The following is a 25,185-nucleotide window of genomic DNA, read 5'->3' as shown; positions in this document are numbered from 1 at the left end:
GAAGGTGCAGAACAAATCCTGATATGTCAAGCTGTTATGCTATCAAAGCAGGTAAGACAAAGAAACTGATTGGTTAAGCCTGAACACCCAATCAAAGCAGTAAGGCATTATGAAGGTGCAGAACAAATCCTGATATGTCAAGCTGTTATGCTATCAAAGCAGGTAAGACAAATAAACTGATTGGTTAAGCCTGAACACCCAATCAAAACAGTAAGGCATTATGAAGGTGCAGAACAAATCCTGATATGTCAAGCTGTTATGTTATCAAAGCAGGTAAGACAAAGAAACTGAGTGGTTAAGCCTAGATACCCAATCAGGGCAGCAAGACATTATGAAGGTGCAGAACAAATCCTGATATGTCAAGCTGTGATGCTATCAAAGCAGGTAAGACAAAGAAACTGATTGGTTAAGCCTGAACACCCAATCAAAGCAGTAAGGCATTATGAAGGCGTAGAACAAATCCTGATATGTCAAGCTGTTATGCTATCAAAGCAGGTAAGACAAAGAAACTGATTGGTTAAGCCTAGATACCCAATCAAAGCAGTAAGGCATTATGAAGGTGCAGAACAAATCCTGATATGTCAAGCTGTTATGCTATCAAAGCAGGTAAGACAAATAAACTGATTGGTTAAGCCTAGATACCCAATCAGAGCAGTAAGGCATTATGAAGGCATAGAACAAATCCTGATATGTCAAGCTGTTATGCTATCAAAGCAGGTAAGACAAAGAAACTGATTGGTTAAGCCTGGACACCCAATGAAAGCAGTAAGGTATTATGAAGGTGCAGAACAAATCCTGATATGTCAAGCTGTTATGCTATCAAAGCAGGTAAGACAAAGAAACTGATTGGTTAAGCCTGAACACCCAATCAAAGCAGTAAGGCATTATGAAGGTGTAGAACAAATCCTGATATGTCAAGCTGTGATGCTATTAAAGCAGGTAAGACAAAGAAACTGATTGGTTAAGCCTGAACACCCAATGAAAGCAGTAAGGCATTATGAAGGTGCAGAACAAATCCTGATATGTCAAGCTGTTATGCTATCAAAGCAGGTAAGACAAAGAAACTGATTGGTTAAGCCTGAACACCCAATCAAAGCAGTAAGGCATTATGAAGGTGTAGAACAAATCCTGATATGTCAAGCTGTTATGCTATCAAAGCAGGTAAGACAAATAAACTGATTGGTTAAGCCTGAACACCCAATCAAAGCAGTAAGGCATTATGAAGGTGCAGAACAAATCCTGATATGTCAAGCTGTTATGCTATCAAAGCAGGTAAGACAAATAAACTGATTGGTTAAGCCTAGATACCCAATCAGAGCAGTAAGGTATTATGAAGGTGTAGAACAAATCCTAATATGTCAAGCTGTTATGCTATCAAAGCAGGTAAGACAAAGAAACTGATTGGTTAAGCCTGAACACCCAATCAAAGCAGTAAGGCATTATGAAGGTGTAGAACAAATCCTGATATGTCAAGCTGTTATGCTATCAAAGCAGGTAAGACAAATAAACTGATTGGTTAAGCCTGGACACCCAATCAGAGCAGTAAGGCATTATAAAGCCATAGAACAAATCCTGATATGTCAAGCTGTTATGCTATCAAAGCAGGTAAGACAAAGAAACTGATTGGTTAAGCCTGGACACCCAATCAGAGCAGTAAGGCATTATAAAGGCATAGAACAAATCCTGATATGTCAAGCTGTGATGCTATCAAAGCAGGTAAGACAAAGAAACTGATTGGTCAAGCCTGGACACCCAATGAAAGCAGTAAGGCATTATGAAGGTGTAGAACAAATCCTGATATGTCAAGCTGTGATGCTATCAAAGCAGGTAAGACAAAGAAACTGATTGGTTAAGCCTGGACACCCAATCAGAGCAGTAAGGCATTATGAAGGCGCAGAACAAATCCTGATATGTCAAGCTGTGATGCTATCAAAGCAGGTAAGACAAAGAAACTGATTGGTCAAGCCTGGACACCCAATGAAAGCAGTAAGGCATTATGAAGGTGTAGAACAAATCCTGATATGTCAAGCTGTTATGCTATCAAAGCAGGTAAGACAAAGAAACTGATTGGTTAAGCCTGAACACCCAATCAAAGCAGTAAGGCATTATGAAGGTGCAGAACAAATCCTGATATGTCAAGCTGTTATGCTATCAAAGCAGGTAAGACAAATAAACTGATTGGTTAAGCCTGGACACCCAATCAGAGCAGTAAGGCATTATGAAGGCGCAGAACAAATCCTGATATGTCAAGCTGTGATGCTATCAAAGCAGGTAAGACAAAGAAACTGATTGGTTAAGCCTGGACACCCAATGAAAGCAGTAAGGTATTATGAAGGTGCAGAACAAATCCTGATATGTCAAGCTGTTATGCTATCAAAGCAGGTAAGACAAATAAACTGATTGGTTAAGCCTGGACACCCAATCAGAGCAGTAAGGCATTATGAAGGCGCAGAACAAATCCTGATATGTCAAGCTGTGATGCTATCAAAGCAGGTAAGACAAAGAAACTGATTGGTCAAGCCTGGACACCCAATGAAAGCAGTAAGGTATTATGAAGGTGCAGAACAAATCCTGATATGTCAAGCTGTGATGCTATCAAAGCAGGTAAGACAAAGAAACTGATTGGTTAAGCCTGAACACCCAATCAAAGCAGTAAGGCATTATGAAGGTGTAGAACAAATCCTGATATGTCAAGCTGTTATGCTATCAAAGCAGGTAAGACAAAGAAACTGATTGGTTAAGCCTGAACACCCAATGAAAGCAGTAAGGCATTATGAAGGTGCAGAACAAATCCTGATATGTCAAGCTGTGATGCTATCAAAGCAGGTAAGACAAAGAAACTGATTGGTTAAGCCTGAACACCCAATCAAAGCAGTAAGGCATTATGAAGGTGTAGAACAAATCCTGATATGTCAAGCTGTTATGCTATCAAAGCAGGTAAGACAAAGAAACTAATTGGTTAAGCCTGAACACCCAATCAAAGCAGTAAGGCATTATGAAGGTGCAGAACAAATCCTGATATGCCAAGCTGTTATGCTATCAAAGCAGGTAAGACAAATAAACTGATTGGTTAAGCCTAGATACCCAATCAGAGCAGTAAGGCATTATGAAGGCGTAGAACAAATCCTGATATGTCAAGCTGTTATGCTATCAAAGAAGGTAAAACAAAGAAACTGATTGGTTAAGCCTGAACACCCAATCAAAGCAGTAAGGCATTATGAAGGTGCAGAACAAATCCTGATATGTCAAGCTGTTATGCTATCAAAGCAGGTAAGACAAATAAACTGATTGGTTAAGCCTAGATACCCAATCAAAGCAGTAAGGCATTATGAAGGCGTAGAACAAATCCTGATATGTCAAGCTGTTATGCTATCAAAGCAGGTAAGACAAAGAAACTGATTGGTTAAACCTGGACACCCAATCAAAGCAGTAAGGCATTATGAAGGTGCAGAACAAATCCTGATATGTCAAGCTGTTATGCTATCAAAGCAGGTAAGACAAAGAAACTGATTGGTTAAGCCTGAACACCCAATCAAAGCAGTAAGGCATTATGAAGGTGCAGAACAAATCCTGATATGTCAAGCTGTTATGCTATCAAAGCAGGTAAGACAAAGAAACTGATTGGTTAAGCCTGAACACCCAATCAAAGCAGTAAGGCATTATGAAGGTGCAGAACAAATCCTGATATGTCAAGCTGTTATGCTATCAAAGCAGGTAAGACAAAGAAACTGATTGGTTAAGCCTGAACACCCAATCAAAACAGTAAGGCATTATGAAGGCGTAGAACAAATCCTGATATGTCAAGCTGTTATGCTATCAAAGAAGGTAAAACAAAGAAACTGATTGGTTAAGCCTAGATACCCAATCAGAACAGTAAGGCATTATGAAGGCGTAGAACAAATCCTGATATGTCAAGCTGTTATGCTATCAAAGAAGGTAAAACAAAGAAACTGATTGGTTATACCTGGACACCTTATATCAGAGCTGTAATTATGACATTATAGACATGTAGAACAATTACTGATAATATGTTGTTAAGTGTGTAGGCCCCTTGTCCTTGTTTAGTGTCATGTCCTTTTCTGCGGATCCAAATGGCTTCTTTGATACACCTTGTAGTCTTTGCGGCATCACGGTCAATGACTTTTGAGTCCTTTTTCTGTGGAATAGTTCAAAAAGAACAAAATTATCTGTTGAAATTAACATTAAATTAATTTATTCAAAGATTTAATTATAACATCCAAATGAATTTATTCAAAGATTGAATTATAAATGGTTTCCATTCACAATAGTTTGTGACTGTAACTCCAAGTGAACCAACCGCAATGGATAAATGGGTGACAGGGACTTGTCCTGCCAGGATAGACATCTCAGGAGGTTGGACTGATACGCCCTCTATTACATATGAGCGTGGGGGCGCTGTCATTGATGCTGCTATTCAAGTGGATGGCAAGAGACCAATTGGGGCAAAGGTCAAGAGGATTCCTGAGTAAGTACTCTTATGAAATGCATGAATTATGTAATGCTTTGTAGCAGCAGGGTTGAAGGTCCCTGAAATTATGAAGCCTGTAAAAGGTTTTTTTCTGTATAACCCATAAGACACCCAAGAGGTGAAAAATTAAACAAATTTGACACATCGCTTTGGGTATTTTGATTGTATAATAAGTGAAAAGATTATTGTATTTTATAGTCTCAAAATTCCAAAGGGAAGGACCTTTGACCTTTTTGACCCCAACATCAGTCTGGGCATGCCACTTCGAATTTGCATACTTAATAAGCTTTGCTAGCCCCTGGCATCACCCTCAAGTAGGTTTTTTTTATGATTTGTTGTGATGATTAATATTTCAGAATGTGGTGAAAAAACAGCTTGCCCAATGGTTTTTTGTTTTTACCTTCAAACATACAGAATAAAATATGAATGAATGAATGAAAACAAACTGTCTCATATCAAAGTTAAGTTTTAATAATAGGAATCTTTCTTTATGAAGGCCCTATGTCATCAATGCCTAGGAAAGTTGCTTTTTACCTTGTAAAACCAATGTTATCATTCGCCGTGTTTTGCGATTTGTCCCCTCTTGGGTCACATAACTGGAAGTAAGTCAAAAGCTCCTCCCCTTTTTGCAAACAAGCTACCATGCCTTGCTTTTACTCTGCAAGAAAGGTACTATGAATACATTGTTACTCAGCTCCATGCATCCCTGTGCATACACCCACCCCCAAACTCACATACACACAGATCATGTTGGGTGTCTCATCTCAAGTTCAGAGTAATGCCACATAGAACTTCACTGTTGCGTCGACAGCGTACAGACAAATTGTCCTTCTAAGCATACGCTCACAGGTTTAAATTAGCGCAAAAATCCAACATGGCACCAACTTGAGACCAGACACACTAAAGTTAAGTTAACCCTACTTTCTTGAAACAGAGTGTGAGCCACAGGGACTTGTACTGTTGTGTCTCTCTGTACATGGAACCAATGGCTACATTTCACAGCCAAAGGAAAGAGTGCTTTCATGGTTCATTTATCCAATGCGTATATAGAAATTCAAATTAACTTGACGTTTGTTTTCCTTGAGAGGCAATTAATTTCTTGTAGCACCACACATTGGGTTCTCACTCTGTAATTTCTTTTGTTATTTTTCAGACTACAACTCATTCTAGTACTCGACAGTGATCAAACTCATAGTGTGCAGGTGACGTGTAACGAGTTATCAGATCTGGCTGATTATTGTAATCCCAAGGCACCAGGTAATGTATAACACAACGATGACTTCATGGTGACCAAATTCACTCTTTACCAGTGACATTTAAAGAAAGATCTGTCTGTCTATCAAATCAAAATTTTCAAAAACTTCCTGCTAAATCTTATTTCAGTTTGATAGAGAACTCATAAATGACCATCAAATCAATTCTCCAGGACCAGGGATGACTTTTCCAGTACAGAGTAGGGTCTGTTAAATCCCTGAAACTTGTATAGCGCCTAAAACCAAGAAAATTTGCACAAAGGCGCTGGAGACACATACACAGAGCAATCATATGCAAACAAATGAAAAATACATACATGATATCAATTCAAAATATACACAATTACAAAGAAAGTTAATGCTTATACGCAATTCCAAACAGGTGATGTATAACAAGTTTCTTAAAAGTGACAATGGATTCTGCATTTCTGATGTGTTTTGGCAGTTTGTTCCAGATGCGGGGTCCATAGCAGGAGAAAGACCTGTCCGTGAATGTTGAATGTTGAGTTCTTTGTTCAATGAATAGTGGTGTTGATGATGTTGTGGAGCAGACTTGTAGTCGAGTCACTGAAAGTCGAGTCCGAGTCGAGTCAAGTCATTGAGGTCTCGAGTCGAGTCGAGTCATGAAGCCTTCGAGGTCGAGTCGAGTCATTTGAAGTTGTCAGTCGAGTCGAGTCGAGTCAGTCCTTTCTGTCGAGTCGAGTCAAATATATTTTGTTGAGTCTTTTTTCGAGTCACTTCACATTTATATGCTCATGATACCAGCGGTCAACTTGATAGCCCAATTTGCATGAATGTGTACTACATGTACTTTGAAATTAAAATCCCAGTGAGAGTACATACTACATAATATTAATTTATGAATCTATGTGCTCCATCCAGTGCATTCAATATGGAACTCGGTAAAATTAGCAATGGTGGACAACAGACTTTTCCACTGTGCCAAGTTTGAAGCATGTAGGCTTAACCATTCGTAACCATGGTAGATCGGCTAGATCCTTTAGCCAGATCGACAGGCAATCATACATGTACATTGTACACACATACATATAATGTTCATTTTTAGTTTTATAAATAGAAGACACTATATAGTCAATACAAGACACTTGATAACACAAAAGGGTAAACTTGTACCCTTTGTAATCAGTTTATTTGAGATCTCCTTATCTAAAGGTATGTACCTTGGAAGTATCCAAAGATACTAGTACAGCATATGAAAACTAATGCTTAAATATAAGTCTTACTATTTACAAACTAGTTTTCACCACCTACATTGTAAAATGAGTCTTAAATGGGTATTTGTTTAATAATTTTCATGATCAAAAGTTCTCCCTAATAATACCGTTAAGCTTACATCCAAACTTTCTAGCAAATCACATTTTGTTTGCAAGTTCTGTATATTTCAATGGTCCATATGCTAGTGTGGTATAATTAGAGAATAAGCGATAGGAATTTTTATTTTGCCTATCCTCTACCGTGTGATAGACGACAGGCAGCTCCAATATTTTGAGTAGTGGATGCCGGTGCAGCCGGGTATCCACTACGATAAAATATTGGACCTGCCTGTCGCTCATCATAGGTAGAGGATAGGCAAAATAAAAATTCCTATCGCTTATTCTCATTCGTATTCAGTTAAATATTATTTTAATAACTGTTAACAAATTTTTTAAGCAAAAACTAAGTTACCGTCATAAAAACTCCCCTCATTATAAAATGAACGAAACTTGTTTACAACTTCACGTATTCTGTTGCGCGTATTGCGCACTGCGTATTCCGCACTAGTCTACGCATCCAGCGCGATACATACGCACACCTCTACACGCATGTTACGCATTATCAAGACGCATGATGACGTGGGGTGCTCTACGGCCTGATAGACGGCACCCAAAATCATGCGATTGTCCAATCAGAAATGTGTCTACGAACTAGACCACTCCCACTGACTAAGAATTTTGTTTATGTTTACACTCCATGACTCCAGGTCCAAATATATTTTAACTACCCAAAATTAATACCATTAATTTATTACCCAAACTTGAAACCAATCTACAATACAACACTCATTTCATGTGCATGCATAACTGTGTATAGATTTAACACACAAATAAATTAGAAGTACCGGTATTTGCAAAACATTAAACTGTAGTGCCATACATTAGTAATATTATGACATAGGACTACATCTATGTACAATTTGTACAATCAGCATGGTGAAGTTGGCTCGAGATTAGAGATTCTAGACATTCATTAAAATACGTTGAATATTACACTTTTAATCATTTTTATACATCGAGCAAATGGTACTGGAGTAATTTGAGACCGTTTTTGGACTTTCACAAATTTTGGTACAAAAATTTCAAAATTTTTGGTTAGTTAAGGGCTGGGGTATGAACGTTTGGACAGTATTTATTGTGGGACATTAGAGCACATCAGACATATCGAATTGCATTCTGAATACGAAGAATGTCATTCTGATATCAAATAATTTTGATTTTTTGAAATTAGCAATTTAATACACATTTTATGGCAAATCATTAAAAATTGATATTTTTGATATTTAACAGTACTTGAAGTAAACTTTATAAATCTGATGATTTATACTTAAAGTGTATGTAGGTGGGATGAAAAGCTGACGATCAATTGAAAATTTTGACCTTTCGTATTGAAGATATGGATTTTTTTCCCAAAACACCAAAAAAAATTAGGTCTTTTTAGGAAAAAAATCCATATCTTCAATATGAAAGGTCAAAATTTTCAATTGACCGTCGGCTTTTCCTCCCTGCTACATACACTTTAAGAATATGTCATTAGATTTATATAATTTACTTCGAGGATAGGACTGTTATATATCAAAATTTGAAAAATATCAAATTTTTATAATTTGTCATAAAATTTGTATTATATTGTGATTTTCAAAAATGAAAATTATTTGATATCAGAAAGACATGCTTCAGATTCAGAATGCAATTCGACAGGTCTGAGGTGCTCTCATGTCCCACAAAAATACTGTCGAAACGCAAATAAATGCTCATTTTAGATCCTTAAGTTGGCCAAATTTCGACCTATAACATCACTTTTATGCATCGATCAAGTGTTCTAGAGTAATTTTGACATCAGACAAGGTTTCAAAATACTTCAGAACACATGACCGATATATAAAAATGGATTTAGGTCGTAATTCGCGCAAATAACGGTTGTTCAATAAACTTTGAAATATTTTGGTCAAAATGTTCAAATGTCCAAAAATGGTGTCAAATACTCTAGAACATGTGCTTGATACATAAAAAGTGGTTTAAATGTCAAAATTTGTCAAAATTACTAAGTTCAATAAACTTTGAATTTTTGGACAACAATTTTGAATGGCCAAAAAAAGTCTCAAACTATTGCTCCATGTGATGTGATCAATGCAGAAAAACATTTAAAAACATTATATTCAGCGTAATAACGAATGTCTAATCTCTTATCTCGAGAGCCAACTTCACCATGCTGTACAATCAAACATCATGACATCAGAAATTTCATGGGCGTACAGCACAATATAATATTATAGTGTATTAAGGACAAGTTAATCCTTCATGCTGTTTTGACACACCTAGCATGCCTAGTGGTAATTCAGAGTGTATTCTGTAAAATTTGGAAGAGCCTCAAAAACTACAGTTAGGCCTACCATGGTGATATAGCCCGGGTGATAGCAGAGGTTATCAAATTTGAACATTTGATACTTTGTACAAAAAGCCATAAATGCCAAACAAAATCATTATCGAACTGCATAGGTAGGATGACGGAAACCTTAGCTATCATCATGGTAACGCTGTTTTTTTTTCTAGCTTGTCCTTTAACTGCATTTAGGAAAACCTAAGTTGCAATGTTGTTTGGTGCATTTTATTACTTTTACTTGGTACCTAAATACTTTTCTGCCAGCATATTGCATTTCAGAAATATCAGTGTTGAAAACAGCTAGTCTCCCAGTCTGGCTCTATGTGGGCGCAAGATGATGCCACCATGGCTGAACACTCGTTCAACTGGAGCGCTGGAGGCAATAACACTGAGGGTTCTCTGGAATAGAGGGACAAGCTTACTGAATTGTCCCTTATTTTTGGACCAAAATACCAATGTTGAATCTTCAGACAATTCAGATTTGTTGCCAGATGCTCTACGTTGACGATATGAGTCGTACAGCCGTATTACTTTCTCTGGGGCCTCAACCTCTTCGTCCTCGCTAACTTGTTCATCACCTGGACCAACAGCCTCTGCCTTAAGTACAACAAGATCTGCAGAGTAAAATATTTAGAAAAGTGGGAAATCATAAAGACAATAAGTTAAGAGTAGTATTGCGTACCAGTCAAAGAAAATCAAAAATAGTTGGCAGACTTCAAAAAATGGAATTTCTTCTTACTTTATATCAGGATGCACCTTTGGACAAAGTCTACAAAAATCAAAATTATTTCATCACTGCACCTTCGTTACCATAGCAACGGCCAAAACATCAAAATGACAGGTTTTAGACTATTTCGGCACTTTTACAAGGCTAAAAAAATAACAAGTTTCAGGATTCACCATATAAAGGAAAAATAGAGGTAAACCTTGAGAGTTGCACGACATAATTGGCAACATCTAAGCTTTCTACAACTACAGTTGTTTTAACAAACAGTCTATCCTACTTGGGATATTCCATTGTTTCAAATAGGGGTGTTTTTCTTAATTTTTGACTTTCTGAAATATAGTAATATTCAATGAGCTGTAACCCCCAAAGTGGTGCTTTTTATATGTTATATTTTTCAGTGTGGCTGGACTAGATAGTACTGTACCCAAATAAAAAAAAAAAAGTTTCTGGTAATTTTAATATAGGCAAACAGTGTTGCCATAAAGATAGGTATTTTTCCATAAAATAAGAGTTAGACCAGGTTAAAATGTTACCACACATGAAAGGAAACATTCTCACATAGTTTTTCTGTACCAGTTTTTCATGAGCAACAAGAATTTATGAGGTAAAAATAAAACCGTGTATCCTGAGAACTTCCTGTGAGGGCGCTTTATTCAAAATGGCTGCCAAAATCTAATGAAAAGCTACTATCGCTTAAAAGGTCGCATAAAAGATAAAAGTGACTAGATTTGAATTGTATTGATGAAAGTAATGTATAACTATGTCAAGGTATTAATAGAATGGTACCAACAGGTCACAGTTGGGAACGCTTTTCAAAATGGCCCAAAATCCAATGAAAAGCATATGGTTAAAATAGTCACTTTTGAGGTATGATTGCAGTGGCGTGAACGTCATAGGGGCACGGGTTACATGGCCCCCAATCGATCTGAATTTTAAAAATCCAAAAAAAAAGCGGACTGCCACCCATTTTGGTTGGTGCCCCCTCCTATATGATAACTGGTGCTACACCACTGTATGATTGACCAGATTTTGGTTAAGCATTGATAGCAGTAATGTAAATATACGTCAAGATATTAATAGGAAGGTGCCAGGAGGTCACAGCTGAGGGCACTTTTCAAAAGGTCGGACCAACATAGTACACCGTTAAACTTAAAAAAAGTCACTTAAAAAGAGGTATAATTGACCAGATCTTGAATTAATATTGATCCCAGTACAGTAAATTAAGTCAATGTAATAATAGGAAGATACCGGGGGTCACAGTTGAGGTTGCCTTTCAAAATGGCCACCAAAAAGAGCGGCATGATATCAGCCACAAAGCCACAGATAAATGTGTTAAGAAAGAAAGTTGTCTTTGATAAGAGAATGTAATAGTTGTCTTTGATGAATCATTCAATAGTTGTCTTTGATCGTTGTCACCTCTAAGCAAGTGTTTCAGAGTGCTATAATTATAGCGAGCTACAGAGTGCTATATAGCGAGTCAAGATGGCTAATATGATCACCAAATCTCCAAAATGACCACCTTAGAATTGTCCCTATGTATTGACAAAGGGCAGGATATTTACTTCCTACTCTTCTTGGTTTCACTGAATTCTTTTATTGTATGTTTATCTTCGAGATCACTCACATCGATATCACTACATTAAGAAAATTATTCTTCATTATCTAGCCTATCTGAAACCAAAGCGGCATATAGGTCATATATATCTTACTTTGTGAAAACGTTGCGTTCTCTGAAAAGAAGATAGCTGCACTTTGAGTCTGCTAAAACCTTTTCCTTCTTTGACACCAATAGACTGCTTTGTTCTCGATGTTGGTAAAGAAACTGTTGAAATCACAAGGCAACTGTGATTACCTGGCAATAACTTTGGATGTCATTATTGTGTAGTCTCTTTGTTGCACTTGTTGGAATCTTTTTGCACATCGTATAGGCCAATTTGTCACTTTTAAAACTGGACCTTCGTCTATTCAATTGCTTGTAACTTTTCTTATTGAGGTCACATTGGAATGGATTCAATGTGGTGTCATAATGTGCAGGATTTTACCCCAATATGGTTTGAAATTGTGCTTATTTTTCCAAGTGTAAAAGGATTCGGGGGCACTCAACTTTAGAAGTGACGGTATGTGCCTACCGGTGTCGCGAAGTAGGGCCTATCGGCAACAAAGCGTTATTTTACAAAAAGGGGTCATTGGGTACAAACAAAATAAAAAAAAGGGGTCATTGGGTATAATATTTTGAAAAAGGGGGTCATTGAGTATAAGATTTCAAAAAATGGGTCATCGGGTAGAAATTTTTGAAAAAATGCAGCAACATTATGAAAGTTTCGCAAAATTTTGAAAAAAATGGAGCATAATTTGAAAGTTTTGACATTATCTTGTTGCATTTTGATGATGTTCTTCTAGAAAAAAAAGGGGGGGGCATCGGGTAGCCGCAACCAAAAAAGGGGGTCATTGGGTAGCCGCAACTAAAAAAAAGGGGGTCATTGGGTATGACTTTAAAAAAAGGGGGGTCATCGGGTATGATTTAAAAAAAAAAGGTGGTCATCGGGTATGACTTTAAAAAAAGGTGGGTCATCCGGTATTACTTTAAAAAAAAGGAGGTCATCGGGTATTAGTAGACTTCAAAAGAGGGTTGACAGACACATACCGTCGCTTCCAAAGTTGAGTGGCCCCCCGGGGTAAGGATACTTTATTGGCGCAGTATATTTAGTTAATATGTTGCCCTTCGTGAACACATAGGGACAATAAATTAATTCCTGTGGACATTTTAGTGGTCATCTTGACTTGGTGACTCGTTCTTTTGCACCCTCAAAACGATAACTTAGAGGTGACAATGATTGAAGACTACGATTACATCAAAGACAACTATTTCAATGTTTCAAATGTTTTTTCAATAACATTATCTGAGGCTTTGTGGCTGATTATACTGTACTTTGATAAATATTAATCCAAATTCAGATCAATTATGCCTCTTAAGTGACGGTGTACCATATATATATATATATATATATAAGCTTTTCATTGGATTTGGCAGCCATTTTGAAAAGCGCCCTCAACTGTGACCTCCTGGTACTTTCCTATTGAAATCTTAATTACTGTCATCAATACTTAAACCAAAATCTGGTCAATTATACCTCATAATTGACTATGGTAACCTTATAATGCTTTTCTTTTAATTTTGGCAGCCATTTTGAAAAGCGTCCCCAACTGTGACCTCCTAGTACCTTCTTATTAATATACCGACTTATTTATACATTACTTTCATAAATACAAATCCATAATCTAACAAATTCTATCTTTTATCCGCCTATTTTAAGAGCATAATTGCTTTTCATTGGATTTTGGCAGCCATTTTGAAAAAAAGCGCCCTCACAGGAAAGTTTTCAGGTTACAGGATTTTTACCTTATACATTTGTTCCTCAGTTTCTCCTTTCATGTGTGGGACCTAGCTCATTTTTAACCTGGTCTATTTGGCCGTTTTCAGCATAGCTGTATGATAGCTAGTAATAACAAGATGAGCAACAGCTTCACTGAGAGACGTTTTTCTGGCAACACTGTCATTAAAATATTATCAAATCGTGTCTCACTTTACGGTGTATTGATGCCAATTTCTTTTGGTACATTATCAACCCTAATCAGGATTTTCAGTGGAAGTAAATGCTCAAAATCTCTATTTTTCCACACTACCTTATAATGTCAATAATCCTAAAAAGTTCAAAGTTTCTGGCAACACTGCTCTCCAGTAAAACAATTACCAGAACTTTTTTTTCTATAGATAGGTAAACCAATACCTTATCTACCTACCCTGCAAAAAATAATTTAAAAAAAGCACCACTTTGGAGGTTACGTCATTTTTAAAAAGATCATTTTTTTCATAATTAAATTAATGAAAAACACCCCTATTTTACAAAATGGTATCTACCATATTGAAATAATTAATTGTTATGTTTACTTCATTTTTGGAAAGGACAAGGATGGATACTTCATTGTATGGGAGAAGATTATTTTAATTCACGTTCTTCATACAGAAATATGACCTAATATTTAAGCATTTTTCCAGTTGTGAAAAGGATAAAAATAGTGAAAATTGGGTCAATTCATATTTTGGCCGTTACCATGGTAACCATAGATGAAGAGGTAAAATTTTAACCAAATTTATACATGTTGACTCAATGTCTAACCATGTGCAATGTATAAAGAAAATCGATTTTTTGAAGTCTGCCACCACATCTTTGATTTTTATACACAAGGTCTCTTAATAAGTTAATGTATTTTTTTTTTGATCAAGGCAATTTTTGTGTCTGCAAGGATTGCAGGAGACACTTAGTAAACCAAATGTTGTATGTACATGTAGGGTTGAGAGCTTTCCATGCATGTTAAGTAGCTAATTTGCATAATTTATGGAAATCTAAGAAATTGCGTTTAAATTAAGGAGGGGTTGTGTAGTCTTGATATTTAGAGAGCATATGAAACAGTAGATGTTTCAAATTTTGACATATAAGTTAAGGTCATTTAAGGTCAAATCTAAATGTTATAATCATGATGTTAATGGGATACGAATAGTTTGTGGCATTTATACTTAACTTCCACAACACATACCTTTGATCATTGTTTCTAGGATGTCCTTACTTGTGCTGCTAGGTTTCTCTCCAGATTTGAAGCATGGTAGTGGTGTTACATTTACCATCCATTTCAGCTCAAACATGGGATCAAGCACTGCTGCAATGAGATACACTGCCTCACCAAATGGGTGTCCATTTCCAAGCTCGTGAGCATCTATAGATGTGCCATTTGAGTCATCCATCAACAAGTTCACGAAGATACCCTTGAATCTTCTTCTAATGGATTTCTGAAGTGCCTGGAAAAGAGTCATAAATGATTAAATGACTATACAATTAAATCCAAATCATGACAGTTATTTGAATCTACATGTATTAAGATATTAATTACTGTAGGTAGGCCTGTAGGCAATTTTTTTTACACACACATTTTAAGCTGCAAATCGCGTACATAATTAAGGCTTTGGAACTTTTTTCTCTTTTTTTTTAATTAAAAAAAAATTTGCTAAAAAAATAAGAAAAAAGTCATCTGCGACCAGTTTGTTCATGAAGCATATCAGAAATATAATCCAGAGTTTGTTTGTGAGAAGATTTGTAACCGAGGACCAGGATTTTAAAATCAACTTGTTGCTTAATGGGTAACCAATGCATGTCAATGAGATCATTTGTGATCTGTTGCAGACTTTCAGATCATTACGTTCTCTGTCTTTTCCATTTAATTTCATTCTGTGAATGTAAACAAATTAATTTGTTGGTATGTTTTCTCCAGGAGCCTTGCTTAAAGCAGCATTTTGCTGTGCAGAAGTCATCAATCTCTCATCTAATCAGACTCTACAAGAACAACTGCAGGAAAAATATGGTGGAGGATTTGAACTCCATACATGGTCCAACCTGCCCCATGGGTCAGGTAAGCTTATCATCAACTTTGTACTGCAGACAACATAATGGTGGAGGATTAAAACTCTACCATTTCTAGATGAGTGGTCAATGACTCTTCTTTTAAGTTTTAATCCTAACATCCCAAGTGCTATGGGGGGATGGATAGGAAAGAAAGAAGGAATAAAGAGAGAAGATGAACAAAGAGGTTGTTTGTTTTGGTGGGGATTCGAACCCGAGACCCCTCGTGTGCCAAAGACTGGTAGCCACGGGTGTTTCGCTGGCATGGGCAACAAAACCTTGAGCATATATCACTTAGAATTATTGCGCCATCACATCACATGGCATGCATGCATGGGCCGGTGATATATCATGTAGTATTTTGTAGGGAGTGTTAGGGTTAAGGGAACTCCTAATGAAGCTAATGGATTATTAAAAAAATTGACATACTTGCAGGTTCAGTCTTAACTGTGGTCTTAACTGTAACAGCTATACTTTGATCAGCTCGTAATCGCCGGGCCTTATAACATGGCGGATAAGTATCAATATGTTTATTTTGAAGATTGTCTTGTGGTATCTTGCCAGAAGCATCATAAGTTATTCATTGAAGTCATAATACTTCACCTACTTTCTTAAACACGCAAAATATAGACCTTTCCATCAACTATATCACTTTTAATGGTGGTCTACTTTTCGGCCTGGTGGTAAAAACCTAACAATTCCCGCCGGTTACGAGCTGATCAAAGTATAGAGTGAAATCATATAGGCTTAATGCCAGTGTATCATTTGATGATTTGATTGTTCCCTTGGCATTGAACAAACACAGTGGTAATTTTGCAGTAATGTTTTCTGCTGCACCAACAATTTACCACATCTACAACTGGGGGAGAAAGGCAAAACAGATGAACCTTGCTAGGGAAGCAGTCAGGAGCACCAAAATCACATTGAAGAATGGAAAACATGGTGTTTGTTGCAAGTGAAAATGGTGCACATAAATGTAGGACTATAATACACCAGGATAACATTTGATGCTATAGTAGAGTTATTTGAAGGATTTATTAGACTCCTGCAGTGATACATGTTTTCTGCTTGTAGTGATGGCTGCAAGTAATTTACTTGCTAGTGTTGGGCTGGCTGTCTTAAGGTTTTCATCTGGGAAGTCGTATGATATCCAATCACTAGAAGAAGTAGAGTTAAGGAGTCAATGGATTGACCTCCTGTTTTTGTATAAAATTTTTGTTTTGTAGGTCTGGGCACAAGTAGTATTCTTGCCGGTGCAGTGTTGGCTGTTTTGTGGAAAGCATCTGGCAAGTGTTATGATCACCAATCACTAATTCATGCTGTAAGTAGTATAAAATGAATAAATCCATGGAACTATGCATGCATCACATATTGTGCACTACTTGCACACCAAAATGGTTGTTCTTTGAAAACATTATTTATTTGGAAAATTTGTTGTAACATTTTATGGAATTGGGCTATTCAGATGTATCCCGCACCCCCTATGGAAGACATTTAAAAAAATACAATTCCAGCTGGAATTGAGATGTGTCTAGAATTCCAGCAGTCATTTTAACACAGATTCGGCTGGAGGGTATGGAAGACATGGGGATTAGGTGAAATTCCGGCTGCTAAAATAAACGAAAAAACAAGAGTGGGGATTGTGAAAGGCCATGATGTGCCTGTGGAAGACATTCATATTTCTTAATATTCCGACTGGAAAATGGTCAAAAATGCTCCAATTCCGGCAGGATCTTCACTTATGGTCGCCATCTCGATTAACCTATGAATGACATTTACAATTTACTTGAATTCTGGCTGGAAACTGAAAAAAATGTTCTAATTCCAGCTGGAACCCTATGGAAGACATTTACATTTACTTGAATTCGGCTGGCCATATTACCACAATTCCGCAGGGTCTTCCATGGGGTTTTCCTGACATGTGAATTCGCTGTCAATTATTTAGCCCAGAATTCGGAAGTGTCTTCCATAGGGGGGTGCGGAATACATCTGGAATAGCCCATTAGATTTGGCATCTGCCAGTGTAAATGAAAATTCAGGATGTGGCTTTAAAACATGTTTGTTTCCCTTAAGTAGCCTGAGAACCGAAATGCAAAATGTGTTTTTTATAGTCATGATTTATGGTAACATTATGTCTCAAATCACCAATATTTAATGTCAGATCATAGCAGATTAGATTAGATATGTAAATTAAAAGTTTTAGGAAACTAATTATAGATTGATTTTTATCTGGAATTTATTTATTTCATAATTGCTTGTAAAACAAAATGTATGAGAACAAAATCTTATTGACAAATTTTGTCAGTCATTTTTCTGCTTGAAAATATCAAATTATCAGAATTACTCAAATAAAAACTGAAATGCAGTAAGATTCCTCCCAGAAGCAAAATGTGTGCAGCATATGGGAAATTTCTTGAGCATATACTAATTGTGAGTAATTTTGCACAATCTGTTCCAAATACTGATGTTGTGTTATGGCTTGTGTTTAGGTTTTACATCTGGAGCAAATGTTAACAACAGGTGGTGGCTGGCAGGATCAAGTGGGAGGTTTGTATGCTCACTGTTATTTGGGTTTCTTTTCCTTCTTTTCTTGTCTTCAAGATAATTATAATTCTTGATAGCTAAATTAGAGTGCTGGTCTACAGATCTAGATGTCCCAAGTTCAAATTCCAGTCATCAATTTGCTTATTATAACGTCCAGATACTCAGACAGCTCATCTTAAAAGATCTTACATTATGGCTTTATGGGGAAAAAGTCTGACTTTTGTAGATTAAATTCAGACTTCATCTTTCCCTGTGGTTCATATAGAATTGGGTAAATGAACCATAAGAGGTTTTTGTCCTTTGGAGGGGCTGTTAAGGTGGTACTACACCCCTTGATAAATTTGTGACTATTTTTGCATTTTACTCAAAAAATAATAACACACTGGTCACAGAAGTTATGTTTATTATAGGGGCAAGGAATCCAGTTACTACACTGGAATTTCAGTGACTCAAGACAAGCGGTACATTATGTATGATAAGAAAAGAGGTACCGCTAGAATGTACCTCATTTCTTAACATATATAATGAACCACTTGTCTTGAATTATTGAAATTTCAGTGAAGTAATTGGATTCCTTGCCCCAATAATATACATAACTTTTATTACCAGTGTGTAGTTATTTTTTGAGAAAAATGCAAAATTAGTCACAAAATTTATCAGGGGGTGTAGTACCACCTTAAGCTGTCGGTCCAGTGTATAAAGAGACATACCTATACATCTATACATAAATATCACAGTTAGTTTTGAAAATAGAATAGGGTGCTGGTGAAACCCTTGGCTGTCCCAATTTCTCCGGATTACATCCAAAATGAGCCCATATGAATTGACACTGATCAATGGCTGCCCTCTATAAAGATGTCATAAAATATAAGAAATAAAGCCTTGGATTTATATAAAGATGTCATAAAATATAAGAAATAAAGCCTTAGATTTATTTTTGCCTGCAGGGTTGACAGCTAAAATCAACATTGGTCACTGCAAGGCAGGACTGCCTCTCAAAGTTGACATGGATCCTGTTGAGATCAGTGAAGACACTGTCAAGAAATTCAATGACCATTTACTGCTTGTGTATACAGGGAAGACAAGATTAGCAAGGTAGGTAGAAACCATATGTGACCTGTATCCACAAAATGACAGGAAACTTGCAAATTTTTATTTTTTTAGCTATGGTAAGATTCATTGTCTCTGGATCATAAGCTTTAAAATGATATGTAGAGTTTTCTTATAATTGACGTCATCCAGCCATTGGTGGTGTTTGACTCGGCTAACTCCTATCAGACCGGAATTTAAGCCAGGCCACACAATCGTCAGTTTTCCACTTCGCTAATTCTGGCCTGATTGGAGTTAGCCAAGCCAAAATGCCATCAATGGCTAAAAGGGGCCAATTATAAGAAAACTTAGTGCTCAAAAGTCAAAATTTCAAAGAATAATTCTTTTGTTTTCTATTGTTTTTGGCATGTTCAATGAAGCATACCTCATTTTCTTCCTTGATGACTTTCCGCTCATTTTGTGAGAACAGGTCATATATGGTCACCCTACTACAACAATTTCCCGAGTCATTTATTGTAATTTTGAGAACAAAGTGCAAAATGTGGTTCAAGCATGCATCAGTTACATAATCACCCTGATTATTTTGGACTATTCCCTTTAATATGTTTCATTTGTTCCTGTGCAAAGATTGGTGAATAGATATGTTTAAATGCATGCTTGAACCATATTTTGTACTTTGTTCTCAAAATTACAATAAATGACTTGGGCAATTAGCATATTAGGCTGATGTCAACACATGGTCTGTGAAGGTCACCGTTGCCCAACTTGTGGTGCATATGTTGCACATGCTCATATTGTATGGGAAGTGCTTGCACCTCAAAGGGTCTTGTAAAAATTATTTCACTGTTTCAGAAGTTGCAATTTTCTTGTGATGTCAAATCTCCATTTGAAACAAATTCACTTACTGTGACAAAACAAATAATTGGTCAACTGGCATCACAAAAAAATTGCTGTATGCTCCCCATTCAGTTGTCACTTTTTACATTCTCATTATTTTCAGAAACTTACTGCAAGATGTGTTGCGTAACTGGCATGCCAAGGCTCCATATATTGTAGAGAATTGTAACCAGCTTGTTGAGAATGCATGGAGGTGTGTAGATGCATTCAAAGCAGGTAAGCACCTTTTTTACTGTAAAGAAATTCCTTCAACTTCAGGTTTAGCCAAATTAAAGGGGGGCTCCCCAACTTTACCCAATAAAAATGAAGAGATTTTGATGTCAGGTGAAAGCTCATATTGTTCTCATAGCTCAATTTAAGCCTGAAATATGTTTTATTTAAAGGTGGTATGAGTAAAAAATTGTGTAGTTTGGTGATACAGGCGTGTACTGTTATGTTACCCACTGTGATGCATAGAGAATAAAGGTATTGTTTTTAACCGCTGTCGTGCAACTGTCATCTCATATAACATGGAGGATGTCATTGTTTCATGTACAAAAATAATGATGTCGCATGTTATAACAATAACTTTATTCTCATTCTTGAACACTTCAATTCAAATCAATGTATTTATCATAAGTATACCAAATTTTAATCAAATGAAATCATACATTTTACAAGGAATTACCTAGGGCTTAGAATCGATCAGCCCCATTGTAGCTATGTACCTCCGATTTGTTCAAATAGTGCGTGCACGAGTATCATGTCGACACACTCATGCTAAAGTGTGTTATAGACTAATAATATAGACCAATAAGACTGCAGGAACTTTCCTAGGTGTTTAAGATATATTTTTGCTTCTAGAATCCAAACTGTTGGAGTTTTAATCTTGAATGTTTTGCTGATAGGCTTCAATGTGAGGTATACTAAAATGCAGCAAACCTTTGACGAGCGCGACTACCGTGAGGTTGCAAATTCAGCGCTAACAACGCGTACGGCGCACAGTTCATTCATAAATTTCCACTCGGCAACAACAGATCGCCTCAGCAGCCAATCAGAGACAAGTGCGTGCAACGCAGTAAATACGCGATGTATCCTTACAATACGCGCTCGTCAAAGGTTTACTGCATTTTAGTATTGCAAACATCACATGTTACAATTGGACCCCTCACCAAACTCAAGGTGATAGGCCTACAGTGTATTTTTCTCATGCCTATTCATTATGGTTTTATTTCTTCTATTCTTGATATTTTCTTCAGGTGATTTTGAGGAGGTTGGAGTTTGTATGGACACTTACTGGAGGCAAAAGAAAGTCATGGCACCCGGGTGCGAGCCCCTTGTCGTCCAACGCATGATGAGCGTCCTCGGTCCCCATGCGTATGGCCAGGCTTTGGCAGGTGCCGGAGGTGGTGGGTTTATGTATGTTTTGACAAAAGAACCTAATGCCATGGAAACCGTCAAGGAGATACTAGCAGGAGTTGAGGTGAATATAAATTGACATTGGACTATTCCAGTTGAAATCCATACATACACTATGGAAGACATGTCCTTATGGAGTCATCCATTCAGGTAGCCCCATTTGAAATTCACACTCCCTGTGTGGAAGATTAAGGTCATGTCTTCCATATAAGGTGTATGGGTTTCAACTGGAATAGCCCATAATTTTGAAGGGCTGTACAAAGTGTTAATAATGTACACTTGCAGGTGAATGATCTGTCAAAGACCACCACCAGCTATAATTTTCTTCTGAAAACAACCCTTTACCCCTTTACAGTCGAATTTGATAACCTTAGTGAGAATCCACACATATCCTGGCTTGGCACACAAAAAAAGGACCTAATATAGCATTTTGAGCTACATGTTTATAGTGGATGAATAAACTTGGAAACTCCTATACAGACTATTTCAAGGTATTTAAACAGCTGCAATTTTGAATGGCCAAAAATTGGATTAATTTAGTACCAGTGATATGAGCAGGGAGTTGACATAATCAAGCAGAAAGTAAGGGTAACCGCTGACATCTTAACCACACCCACATCAAATATTAAGTGTTTGTTGCATTTTTTCACACAAACAGGGAACAGAAGATATAACAATTCACACAGTCACATTGGATGAAGAAGGACTACGAGTGGAGGTTGAGGAGTGAGAAGATCTACACCACTGGTTCACTTCCGATGTTAATATTAAGGGCCTATTATGGCAGGCTATGAGTGGAGGTTGAAGAGTGAGGGGGCTACACCACTGGTCCCTTCCAATGTTAATATTAGGGGCCTATTACGGCAGACTACATTTGAAGGATGAAGAGTGAAGGGGCTACGCCACTGGTCCCTTACAGTGTTAATATCAGGGCAGGGGCCTATCACAGAATCCATATAAAGGTGAAACTATAATGGGTAATGGGGATGGATCAATACACGGATGAATAATAATAATAGTAATTAATTTGCTGGCAGTGTTATTATTTGCTGATCAGTATTACTATTTGCTGATCATTTTGATTATGAAATACCGGGGCCTGTTACGACAGACTATGAGTGGATTTTGAAGAGTGAGGGGGTCTATGCCACTGGTCCCTTCTGATGTTAATATTAGGGGCCTATCACGGCGCTTATGCAAAGGTGAAACTATAATATGAATCAATCAGTACATGCATGACTAATGATAGTAAATCATTTGGTGGCAGTACTATTATTTGCTGATAATTTTGGAAATGAAAATACCATCTTTTAATTCACTGACACTCATTGACTGTAGCATTAGTGATATTGAATTTGGACACCTATAGCATTTATCATGATTTTAGATATATTTTGTAAGTAGTAAAAATATCATGGAACAAAACAACTCTTTTTTTATCAGTCACTTATTTTTTTAATGTGTTGGTCACAGCTATCATGTAATTCAAAAATGATACTTTTAAGAATGATGATTTAAAAATGATGATGGATAAAAAGCTGAGTGAAATGCACCCCTATACCTTGTTTGATTTATTAATGGCAAGAATCATAACATCGTGGATGGATATTGAATGGTTTTCACACAGTTGGGCGCAGCACGGTCAGCACCTACACTAGATGTGTGTTGGGTAATGTGTAACTGGTGCACGCTTATGTGAATTTACGCATGCAAGTGCAAGTTTGGACTTTATTGAAACACACTGTAACCAAAAGTGAATAATTTTTGCCATTTATAAAGTGAACAAATTAGTATTATTAATAGTTTAAACATTGGTAACTTATTCATTACCAAGTCTATAAGTTATGAAACTTAGTTGCAATAGTCCTAGTAAGTACTTTATTCAATTCATTCAAATATATTTTTCACAAATTTCAACTCATATACATATGTATGTATGAAGTAAAATAATTGTGCACCAAGTACAGGATATCCCAAAAGTTGCACTACTCCTGCCCCCCCAATTGAAGACAAAAGTTGACAACCACGAGAGTTACCAAATTGCGCGGAAAAGGGGTTATTTTTTTATTAGTAGCAAGGACCGCGAAATTCGCAAAATAGGGGGTATTTAATTTGTACTGTCTGTGAAATTTGACAGTGAAATCAGCAAAATAGGGGTATTTAATTTGCACTGTCCGGGAAATTTGGATAATAGGGGTACTTCAGAAAATCCTGATGTTTTATGTCAATATTTATGATGAGGGGTGTTTGAAATTGTAATCATTGAAAAGGGGTGTTTGAAATTCTGGTCATTGAAAACCACAAAAAAGGGGTTGTTTTTGGCTAAATTTTGTCCTCGGTTTTGCATGAAAAAGGGGGGTAAATTTGATGAAAAATCATTGCAAAGGGGGCCTTTGAAAGATTTGGTAACTCTCATGGTTGTCAACTTTTGTGTTGAGTTGGGGGCCGGGGCACTACTATATTCTTGTATGGCAGTTAATGTTTTCAGAGTATTGTGCCTTCAGAATAAGGAATCTTCACATGGAACCTTGAATAACTTGCAATAATAATATGTCCTTTGTATACTCGAGGCTAAATATCTAATTCTCGATCATGGGGGCCAACTTTGGTACACACAGATATGTGCGTTGAGCATACTAGGCAATGGCCACACACTTAATGGCACCTTTTGAGAATTGATTGTGTTGTTCTACGAAAAGTACGTTGATGCAACAGTATGCAGCAGGTACATCCTCTCATGATCGAGAATTAGATATTTTGCCTGTAGTTTGCACCTTAGCTATAAATGAGATTTAACATTTGAAAAAATACAATATTTTAGGTAAATAGCTACTTTTTAAAGCTTTTTTGAGGTTTAATTTATTTTTTAAACCCATTATTCATTAGGATAATGCTGATAGAGCTCACCTATAATTATCTGCAATAATGGTATGATTTGATAACTAACAGTTCGAGGTGCTAAATTATAGTAATATTTTCATAGAATTTACAATTTATAAAAACAGTACATTTAAGTATTTATTAAGATCTATGATTGCAGTGTCTTTATTGCATTTTATTAGCTGATAGATTTTGCATGCAAGTAATTAGATTCTTATTTATATTTCTCACAATGTGTGGACAAAAATAAAAGTACTCTGAAATTATTCTATAATTAATTGTTGTGTGAACTTCTTCATGCATATCTCTAATATTGTGTTCAAATCAATACATTGCTGTCTTCAGTAGATAGCATACCAGATTACTAATAGTGTGTATATCGTATATTGTGTTCAAATCAATACATAACACATTGCTATCTTCAGTAGATAGCATACCAGATTGCTAGTGGTGTGTATATTCGCTGCAGAAGTGATGTAATAATCAGATTAACTACCACAATAGGTTCAAACTATTTTTGATTATATCGCATGGCACTACAAGTAACCAAGTTGCACTCATCACCTGTGCATGTCTGCAATCATACACCAGGCACAAAAAGAAACGTGCTGTTCAATAACTTGATAATTTTGGATTATTCTGAAATATACATTTTGTTAATTGGACTTTGCTTTCTCATTTGACATCCTGTTCGTGGAAACCGAACAAGATTTGACTAACATATGCGCATCCAAAGCCTCAAACCCCAAAATCAAAAGTTGCATTTTCAACGATTTTCAATGGGAACGCATCGTTGTATTGCACACAAGCACCACGGGCCAATCAATAAAGCACACA

The 25,185-nt window shown here is 36.6% G+C and overlaps 2 protein-coding genes across 3 annotated transcripts in view; one reads left to right on the top strand and one right to left on the bottom strand.

Annotated features, from left to right (window-relative positions):
• LOC140142023 (L-fucose kinase-like) overlaps positions 1-24,605 on the top strand; it is a 51,544-nt gene extending 26,939 nt beyond the window's left edge. The window contains exons 19-28 of one of the 2 annotated variants that reach the window (XM_072163927.1): positions 4,290-4,486; positions 5,643-5,746; positions 15,452-15,589; positions 16,806-16,900; positions 18,069-18,126; positions 19,071-19,218; positions 20,174-20,286; positions 21,309-21,532; positions 22,127-22,186; positions 22,269-24,605. In XM_072163927.1, the coding sequence (XP_072020028.1) occupies positions 4,290-4,486; positions 5,643-5,746; positions 15,452-15,589; positions 16,806-16,900; positions 18,069-18,126; positions 19,071-19,218; positions 20,174-20,286; positions 21,309-21,532; positions 22,127-22,186; positions 22,269-22,280 (1,149 nt within the window). In that variant the 3' untranslated portion in view covers positions 22,281-24,605. The other variant, XM_072163926.1, reaches the window with a different exon arrangement.
• On the bottom strand, positions 8,776-14,977 carry LOC140142024 (uncharacterized). Its single transcript, XM_072163928.1, has 2 exons — positions 14,723-14,977; positions 8,776-10,013 (listed from the first exon to the last, which is right to left on the bottom strand). The coding sequence occupies exons 1-2, from the start codon at positions 14,925-14,927 to the stop codon at positions 9,700-9,702; spliced, it is 519 nt and encodes a 172-aa protein (XP_072020029.1). The 5' UTR covers positions 14,928-14,977; the 3' UTR covers positions 8,776-9,699.
• Positions 24,606-25,185: the final 580 nt, after the last annotated feature.

Source organism: Amphiura filiformis, chromosome 20, assembly GCF_039555335.1.
Source record: "Amphiura filiformis chromosome 20, Afil_fr2py, whole genome shotgun sequence".
Lineage (NCBI taxonomy): Eukaryota > Metazoa > Echinodermata > Ophiuroidea > Amphilepidida > Amphiuridae > Amphiura > Amphiura filiformis.
This window is presented reverse-complemented; position numbering and strand designations above follow the sequence as displayed.

Bases quoted from the DNA above. Each gene is read 5' to 3' on its own strand.
- LOC140142024 (XM_072163928.1), bottom strand. From the start codon at position 14,927: ATGGATGACTCAAATGGCACATCTATAGATGCTCACGAGCTTGGAAAT. The intron at 10,014-14,722 runs GTATGTGTTGTG...TTTACTCTGCAG, and splicing joins CCTAGAAACAATGATCAAAG to ATCTTGTTGTACTTAAGGCA.